Source organism: Microtus ochrogaster, chromosome 7 (assembly GCF_000317375.1).
Source record: "Microtus ochrogaster isolate Prairie Vole_2 chromosome 7, MicOch1.0, whole genome shotgun sequence".
NCBI classification, from domain to species: Eukaryota; Metazoa; Chordata; class Mammalia; order Rodentia; family Cricetidae; genus Microtus; species Microtus ochrogaster.
The window spans coordinates 44,751,872-44,761,859 of NC_022014.1; the positions used below are offsets into that span (position 1 = coordinate 44,751,872).

Sequence of the window (9,988 nt, forward strand, 5' to 3'; positions counted from 1 at the left end):
GTGTGTGTGTGTGTGTGTGTGTGTGTGTGTGTGTGTTAGAGCGTTAGAGCACAGGGGCAGCAGTGAGAAAGGGAGCCATACATGGACTATGCAGAAATCTCTACGATGTCAAGCTGATCAAATGTTAGAAAGCCAAGGTCATTGATGACTTTGACCCTACAGGAAGGAAGGAGAGAACCCCGAGCAGGTAGAGAAGGCCAGCAGTTCAAAGTCACCTTTTACTAGGTGGTAAGAGAGGCCAGCCTAGGCTACATGAGGCCCTGAAGAAAAGATAGGGAAGAAAAGCAGAGAAGAGAGAAGAGAGGGGAGGGAGGGAGGAAGGAAGGAAGGAAGGAAGGAAGGAAGGAAGGAAGGAAGGAAGGAAGGAAGGAAGGAAGGAAGGGAAAAAGAGGACATTGCTAAGCATAACCTGGCAAAGAAAACAAGACTGAACCAGGAGAGTAGCTACTAAGAGAGGGAAACACAAATTAGGAGTTCTGTGGATAAACTGTTGGGAGCACAAAGGTCTTTGCATCCACAGTCCGCTGGGGAAACCGATAACATTAATCACACGTGGTGGTCTCCTCAGAGGAAGAAGTGCCTATTTTCCTCCTAGGAGGCTGAGAGTGGCAGTTGCTAACGACCTGGTGAGCCAGAATGTTTATCCCAGACTCTCCCTCCCTAGACCTTTAGCTTAGCTTTCTCAGTCAATAGAATTTATCCTTAGGGGAGATGTCAAATGTATCATATATCTTTATATCATAGATGCTCTCTCAGTCAGAGAACCACAGCAGATCCTGGACCCTTAAGCTATATGGAACCCTCTTCATGGTCACATGTACTTTGAGCTGAGTTTCAATGTAGTTATGCCTACTTGTGCACCCAGATGGCATCACACCACTATAGTTGGATTTTTCTTTGGGTCACCAGCTCACAAATAATGACACGGAGACTTATTATTAATTATGGAAGTTTGACCTTAGCTTAGGCTTATTCTCAACTAGCTCTTATAACCTCACCCATTTATATTAATCTACATTCTGCCACGTGGCATTACTTTTCTTCCATTCTGCACCTCTTGTTTCCTCTCCATGTCTCGCTGGCCAATCTACATGCCTAGAATCCTCCTCCCAGTTTCTTTCTGTCTCTGCCCAGAAGTCCTACCTACTCTCTCCTGCCTAGCTATTGACCATTTAGGTCTTTATTAAACCTATCAGAAGGAGTCTTAGGCAGAGACACATCTTTACAGTGTAAACAAATATTCCGCAACATACCAGTAAACTTTGTCCAAGCTGTACTGTGTTTAAATATTACCATAAACAGCCTGGTGTCAGACGCTCTAGAAGTTTAAACCAGCATCAACTAAGTTGGGCTGAACTGAATTTTCCTTTCTGCCTCTTGTGGTTCCTTTCCCTGTCGGCTGTGACACTTGAAGGGACCCCCTCCGCTCCTCACCCCTCCCCTCGTGCACAATTATCTGCTTGCCATGCAGTTGTGAGAACCTGAATTCAGATCCCCAGAACAGACACAAAGTCATGCACAATCCCAGCATTCCTAGAGCAAGATGCAGGCAAAGGCAGGAAACTCCACAGAAATTCACAAGGCACCTGGGGCGTGCAGTACTGAATGAAAGATTCTGTCTCAAATGAGGCGGGAGGCGAGGACCAGCCCACACGGTAGTCAGGACTTTGATCCCCACCAGGTCCCACCTTGCACCAGCATTCACACTCACCCACCGATCAAAGACAAAAAAATGAAATAACAATTAACAACGACGACAACAACAAATCCATTGTAAGTTGACTTAATTTTTTAGATGTGTTTTAGCATCCAAGGAAAGACAAGTGTGCATAGCACCCTAGAATGGTTGGGGTAGTTGCTGACCTGAGAAGCTCTTGGAAGCCACAGAGACATTCCACAGGTGGTGCAGTATGCTTGCCTTCCCCTCTGACTGCTTGACAACCTTAGGGACACAGATATCCTGACCATCCTTTGTCCCTAATAAACAGGTGACATCTGGGGCACCAGAATCACCCCAGGAATGGACAGGCTCTTTCCTCCAGGCATATGCAGTCTGGTAACCACTGTTCTTTAAGGGACCACGCTGACCTTTTGAGTGTTTAAGCAGTAATCCTGTCAAACACCCACACCTAAGGTCATTCTTCGTGGGCTGGGCCTGCCCTCAAGCACAGCTTACTTTCTTCCTTGCAATTCAATCGCAAGTTTGAACTAGGAAGCTGGGGTGATAGCTTAGTGTTGTTAATGTGCTTACACTTTGCCTGCCTAAGGGCCTGAGTGTGACCTTCAGAACCCATATAAAATAGCCTGGGTATGTTACTAAACACTTATAATTCTAGTCCAGGAAAGGGACGACAGCAAACCCCTGGGGCTCCCTGTGCACCACTCTAGCCCCTTGATGAAATCAAGACTAATGAGAGACAGTGGATGGTAACCAGGGAGGAATGACACCCATGGACCTCTGCCCTCCACATGCATGCACACACATGTGCACACCCACCTGCATTCACACATGCAGTGTGCACACATACACAAAAGAATTTTGAATGTGTTTTTATTTAATCCTATGACAACTCCCTCCCAGTCTTCTTCTAAAAGACCAACTCATCATTGCCTGTTGTCTAGATGCAATGAAATGTCATACTGTGCCCTAGAAATAAAGTTTACGTGTTGATTAACAATAAAAATTATTTTAAATCAGGATGGTTAAAACATTAAAATTATCTAGGAAAACCATGATTGCTGGTATTTCTTTACAATAGAAACCAGGAGGAAAGAACTGGCCCCTTCTCTTTAGAGATTAAACATAACTGTATAACATCTAACAACTCACCATGAAACTGCTGTAACAAATAAGACAAGTGGACAGGGGCCTCAGATTACATTAGTAATCCAGAATAAGAGTAGCTCCAAGTCCAAGGCCACCCCTCACCTTCCATCGTCAACCATGTACTGATGGAGATGTTTGAGGTCAGAGTCTTGACCACCACACTGCAGCTCTATCACACACACCAGCTTTAAATAAAAGGTAATAGATGTTCACTATGAAAGCTCCAAATACTATAGAAAACCTTGGGAAATGTGCTTTCCCTCCTAACTCCACAGACAACTCTAGAAGTAGCCGACCCAACAGTTCAGTGAGTACAGCTTCAGACTTGCTTTGTGCAGTATAAACACGTTTCTGAACCATCACAATTATGCATTGGGTATAACTTCTTAAAACATAACATTGTGTCCGAATACCCTTTCGTGTGAGTATATATTACTTTGGGCTCTCTTCTTAATAAGTACTGTCTTCTAATATATGCATGTAGATAATTTATTGAACCTGGATCCCATGGGCTGACAGGCCAGTTCCAGGTGTGTGTGTGTGTGTGAGAGAGAGAGACAGAGACAGAGACAGAGACAGACAGAGACAGAGAGAGACTGACAGATACAAAGGAAGAAAGGTGATAGTCGAGAGACAGGGAAAGAATGGAGGGGAGGGCATGCTTGGGCCACAGTGTTCATATGGAGATGAGAAGACAAGTTGCATCTGTGAGTCTTAATGGATGGAAGGAAGTGCACAAAGGCCAGAGACTCAAGTTTCACAGTTTGAGTATCCCTTACCACAGGGACTCTAGGTTCTCCTCCTACCTTGTATATCCTGGGGACTGAACTCAGATCCTCCTGTTGGACCCTGGAGTCCAATTACTGAGGAGGAGTTGCCCCAAGAAAATACTCTTGATGTAAAAGCAAGAGGATTTAATTAATTCTGTCACGACAGGGTCTTTCAGCATTCGAGAAGCCAGAAAGACCCCCACATAGCTGGTACAGGCTACTTTTAAAGGAAGAAGTCACAGAAACAAGAGGGGAGTCTGGGGGTTGTTTTTCATCCTAACTGTATCTGAGGAACTGAGTCAATATTCCTTGACCAAGGCCGAGAAAGTGGGTCAACATCTAAGGGTTATCTTGCGCCGATTCCAGTAACTGAGTTCTATCTGGAGAATATCCACAAGGACACAGGGAGATGGAAAATCCCCGACATTCTAGTACATGCATGTGAAGTTGTCGGGTCTTTGGTTCCCAGGGGAGGGGGGAAGCACGAAGACTGAGAGGCGTCAGAAATGGCCTCAGAGTTATCCTAGAGTTTTACACTCCCTGGGTGGGAGAATATTGGCATCCCATTGAACACAACAGAACCAGACTAGGACTCACCAGGAGGCCTTCATAGATGCTTGCTGCGTATCTCAGTATGGCACTTCACTCTGATAGCCTGAAAAAATGAAGGCAGCCTCAGAGCTTTGGAACATCTCAAAGCAGAAGCAGCTCCTCAGCCCTGGAGTTCAGGAGTGAAAGTTCATCTCTAAAATTTGAGTGGGTGGTCTGAATCTCGCTGGGGCCTCCAGAAAATGTTAATCCCAATAGCAAGAATAAGATCACTACTGTAATGGTCTGTCCTGTCCCTTTAAGAGACAAGCAATGCCTACTCCCTCCCCCCTCCCTGTCCTCTGAGGTAATCTGATCTTCAGCTTCCAGCCTGAGTCTTTTCCTTTTTTCTCTCTCCCCCGCCACCTCCGCTCTCTCTGCTTCTGTCTCTCACTTCTCCCCACTTCTCTCCTTCCCCTCTGTTCTCTCTCTCTCTCTCTCTCCCGCTCTCTCTGTTCTTTCCCCTTCTCCCCTTCCCTTCCATAGCCCACTAAATAAATATCCAATTTCACTCTGCATGGCGTGCCTAACCATTTTGGCCTTTCACCTGTCCCGTGGCTTCCTGCCTGGGACCCAGCTGCCTTTGTGGCCTGCCATAGTCTTGGCTACTGCCTACCACTGCTCAGAGACCTGCAGCATAGCCTCATGGCCCACTGCCCACTGCCACCACTCGAGGACCTGCAGCATTTCTGCCTCTGCGCCCCTTGGGGGTCCACAGCATTTTACTTAAACCATTACAACTACCACAAGTTGAGTCAAATTCAAAGCAAGCTTGATTTTTTAGGGGCTGCACCCAAGAGCTGGCCAGTAACTGCCTCCTAAGTCGGGTTAAAGAGAGAAGTTCTGAATCCACGTCTTGGGCCCTTTTAAATCATGAATAGTTTTACAGAAAGGAAAAACTGGGCAATAAAAAAAATTTTTTTTAAAGTCATGTGATCACCAACCATGTGATTAGAAAGGTCAGGAAGGGTCAGGGTAGTCTCAGAAACAAACTAAGGTCATGACTTAGGAAAGGTCAGGTTTCAGGAAACAGAGCTAGCTACTCAACTCTCACAGTAAATAGAAACTTATTTTTAAAAATACAGCATAATGAGTCCTGCCTTTAAAATGAAGTCAGGTAGGTTTCTCGCTCTCACCACCCATCTCAAGTTACCTCACCTAAGGAAGCTTGCTCTGACAGTGAAGACTTCTATCCAAGGAATATCTGTCATGCACGGATGGACATGCAGTTAGCTTAGAGCCTAGCAGTATGCTAATGTACAACCAGGAGGTAAATAATTGTAGGAGTGCAGGCTGTGGCATCCCACTGGAACAACCAGTAGTATTTTGCTGACTCTCCTTCTTCTGAAAAAGGTTAGCCTAAATCAGCTCTCACAGCCTGTCTGCACATTGACAAAATGACTCCCAGGAGCACGTGCATATCTAACTGATGCTCTGTGTCTACTGCTTTACAGGGGCCTATAACAGACTCCTGCCCTACATTCTCATGGGCAGTCTGACGGTCCTGATTGGAATCATCACGCTTTTTTTCCCTGAAAGTTTGGGAATGGCTCTACCAGAGAACTTAGACCAGATGCAGAAAGTGAGAGGGTAAGTAGCAAAAGGATTGGAAGAATAAACGTGGGAGAATATCGAACATGGTCTGGAAAAGAGGAGCTCTGAGTGGAGATTAGCAGAGAGGCACTGAGGAATATTGGCATGGCAACAGTGGAGGGATAGAGCCCAGTGGAGCAGGAGAGAAGGAAGCCCAAGAAAACAAAAGATCTGGCCTCATTATATAGTGTATATATAAGCATACATATATAATATATGAGAAGATTATAAATGTTAAGACAACTAGTGTTCTTATTAGTATATTGCTTCACACCAAAGATTGTGTGTATCGAGCTGTTTCTAAAAGATGTTTATTTTCCTTAGGAGTTAAAAAAAAAGAGTCATTGCTTTCAGAAAAAAAGTCAATAAAGATCCCACAATTGTTTGGGAAAAAATAAAATAAAAGAATTCAGAATATGATTTAAAGCAAACTAACCAACCACATATCAACTTAAAATCCTTTGGGAAGAACAGGGCACACACCTGTAGTCCAAGCTTCAAGGGAAGGGTAAGGTAGGAGGGTCACATGAATACAGGAGTTCAAGACCAGCCTGGATCAAATGATGAACCCCCTCAGTATCCATTCATCCATATATACATGCATACATACATATGTAAAAATAATCAGAATTTTTAAAGAAAAAATACATCAAGATAAATTCTAGAAAGAAAAAAATATTTAGGACTAAAAATACAAAATCATAAATCTACAAGAACAAAACAATTTGTGTAAATGTGAACTGAGCAAAGAGGGGGAGACAAGATCAAGAGCTAAAGGTCATCTTACACACTGAGACCCTGGCCCCACACCAAACAAACAACAAAAAACAGCAAAATCAAAGCTGATAAGCAGGGGGGAAATATGTAAAGCACAAATGTAGACAGAGGCTGATGTCCCAAATTCTGCAGTTGTGGGGAAGAGGTTTTGCCAGCAAAGGACAGGAACTGGCTGCTTAGAGAAGGTAAAATTTAACTGTGCAGCACACATGAAAATCAATCTACTCATCATACGTATAAAGAAATAGAGGAGCCCGTGAGATGGCACAGAGGGTAAGGGTGCCAACCACCAAGACTGAGCACCTGAGCTCTGTTCCTTGATCCGAGAGTGGAAGGAGAGATTTGATTTCCCCCAGTTATCCTCTGTAGTGGATACCGTTCTGTTGTGGTGGTAAAATGCCGTGGCCAAAAACAGCTTACACGGAAAGAGTTTATTTTGGCTTACAGTTCGTTTGCATCCATGTAAAAACCAGGCATGTAATCCCAGTTCCAGGAAAGCAGAGGCAGCGCTGAGCCAGGGGCTTGCTGGCCAGTCAATCCAGTCAAATCAGTGAGCTCCAGGTTCAGAGAGATACTGCCTCAAAAACCTAACATTCACCTAGATACACATTTGTGTGCGTGCACACACATCCACACATATGAGAACACAAATCTGGGTGTTCTCACAATCTGGCTCAATTCTGACACCACACCTAGCATCAGACCCCCAGGTGTGAGGGCCCAATCCCACACCTTTCTCAAACTGTGGGTGCCAGCCACAAGTCATTCTCACTAATGTTTGACTTGGCTACAAAAGTTTGGGGTCCCACAGCTCCCATCTTTGTGTTCAGTCACTTGTTAGGAAGCCTCACAGCTTAGGGAACGCTTCCCTCGCCAGCCGTCAGCACTGTCTGAGGAAGAATATAGGCAGGGTGCTGGAAACCCTGAGTGTTGGGCTACTGCTCCCCTGGCAGCAGAGGCAGGCCGTGGTTCAGGAGCTCCCCAAACCCCACTGGATGCAGATTCTCCATCCTGTGCGCTTGATTGGTCACTCTATCCCCACCCTGTCCTTCTCTGCAGAGGCTGAGAGAGCAAAGCCACAAATGTCTGTGCTCTTAGATGAAGGCTTCTTCCTTCTGGCAGCCTGTCCCCATGCTGGGCTAGCTAAGTGCTCCTCATAGAACTCAGGAAACCACAAGAGATTCAGGAGCTCGGTGCCAGGACCCAGAGGCAAAGCCCAAACAGGAGTAAAGCTCAGCAGCTAGATGGAGAAACTGAGACTCTGAGCTGCATCGGCCTGGCTCCAAATTCCCAACTTATGGCGTAAATTAACTAATGGGGAAAGTATTTGTCTTCTCAACCGTCGGTCTTCCCATTTATTACATGGGAATATTTATGTGACTGCCTGGGGGTTCTGTGAGATAAAGTGTTAGCCGTGGCAGACCATAATAAAGCTAAGTCCGTATGTGTAGATACTGGTCTGTCACAAATTTGAACAGATACCTGCATTTTGTAATTCATTTAATCATTATAATTCTTCATGATAATCCTTCAGTATTGCCATGAACTTCCTGCTACCTTTCAATCCTTTCTTCATGGAAACTGGAGAGCTTAGATTCTAGGTTTTGTGTTTAATCAAGAAAGTAGCTCAAATAAATCCTAAGTCATGAGGTCTGCACCTGTTAGGTTCTTTAGTTAGAATTCACAGGTTTTTCACGGGTCGAATGGGGAAATGTTTACCGATGTCAGTCTGGTGTTTTAAGGAGAAGAGTCTTAACTGTCTAATTTTCTTCTGCCATTGTTTTCTTTTCAGGTTCAGATGTGGGAAAAAACCAGCAGCCTCTGTGGACAGAGAAGAAAACCCCAAGGTTCTGATCACTGCATTTTAATAAGGGGTCCCCTGCACTTGGCAACCTTAGACCCAGATGTGAGATGACCCGGGGGTGATGGAACACACCTGTAATCCCAGCGTGTAGAGGGGGGCAGGAGAATCAGGAATTCAAGGTCAGGAGTGCCAGATCAGCCTGGACCACAAGCAACCCTGCCTCAACAAAACAAACCAAATCCAAGCCTTTACTGCTGAAAGGGACTGACAGGAACATAGGCGTTAAGCTGGACTTGTTGTGGAGAAAGGCATGGTGTCCTCTAAACTCTGGCCCACTCTTCCAGATAACCTTCCTGTTTTTAAGAACAAACATTTCTAAAGTGTCTTGACCACTAACTAGTCAGAGACATAGGTTTGTAAGATTTTTCTTGAAAAGGTGTTAGTCAAGGACTGGCAAAATCCATAAGAAGATTAACACACATTTCCAAAATGCTATCCAAATAAAATTGATTGTATTATCACAACTACTTGATGGTAACAGTGTTTGTGTGTTTATGTGTCTGTGTGTGTAAGGGCAGAGATGATCCAGCATGTTCAAGATGAGAGGAGTTTCTGTAGCCAAATGATCCTTGGACAGTAGGTCCTGAGCCTTTGATGTGTAGTTGCCGCCCTGTGCTAAAGAGTCAGTCATACCAAATAGATGTACAGTTCATCCATTGATCTGCACACTCTGCCGAACACTGTCTTCACATGTATCACCTGATCATAGCACCAGTGCAGACAAAGAAGTCTTTCCAGATCTGAGGGCATGGCTCAGTTAGCAAAGCAATGACGGGGCATGAGGATGTGGTGTCAAAACCTAGGAAGGTTGAATGTAGCCTTTATAAAATATAACCATGACTATTAAAAACACTAGCACGCACAGGCCCTGAGCTAAATCTCCAAAACCAAAAAAATCCAACACCCCCCCCGAAAAAAACCACAAGAGAAAAGAACAAAAAACATTGAAAGAAATTTTCATAAAATAGGAACATCTTGTAATGTTCAAACTATTAGCAGACCCCAAGTTTTAAAGGCCTTAAAATTATACTATCCACTAAGGTAGCCACTAACTAGAAGTAGCTGCTAAGTATTTAAATGAGCATGTCACTAGATTCAGTTGAAATGTCCTGTAAAATACACACTGAAGTCTTAAGATTAAGTATGAGAAATAGGGATTAATGATTTTTGATAAGAATCAAATGCATTTCAATACTCTCTATGCTAATTTTATGATGAAATGATAACATTTCAGACACATGGGGTTAAATATATTATTACAAGTTGTTTCATACTTTTTTTTTTTTTTTTTTGGTTTTTCGAGACAGGGTTTCTCTGTGGCTTTGGAGCCTGTCCTGGAACTAGCTCTTGTAGACCAGGCTGGTCTCGAACTCACAGAGATCCGCCTGCCTCTGTCTCCCGAGTGCTGGGATTAAAGGCGTGCGCCACCACCGCCCGGCTGTTTCATACATTTTAAAGAAAAGTTTTTCTTACAGTGGTGGGATCAAATGCAGCGCCTGGAGCATGCAAGGCAAGCACTCTCCCACTGAACCACACGTGGTGATATTTTGTGTGTGCTCTAACAGATAA

At 44.3% G+C, this 9,988-nt stretch overlaps 1 protein-coding gene across 1 annotated transcript in view; it reads left to right on the plus strand.

The window, feature by feature from the left end:
- Positions 1 to 8,944, plus strand: part of LOC101985696 (solute carrier family 22 member 4) — a 65,114-nt gene extending 56,170 nt beyond the window's left edge. The window contains exons 9-10 of the mRNA XM_005350083.3: positions 5,640 to 5,775; positions 8,348 to 8,944. Coding sequence (XP_005350140.1) covers positions 5,640 to 5,775; positions 8,348 to 8,423 — 212 coding nt within the window. The 3' untranslated portion in view covers positions 8,424 to 8,944. The remainder of the gene's footprint in view (positions 1 to 5,639; positions 5,776 to 8,347) is intronic.
- The last annotated feature ends 1,044 nt before the right edge of the window (positions 8,945 to 9,988 follow it).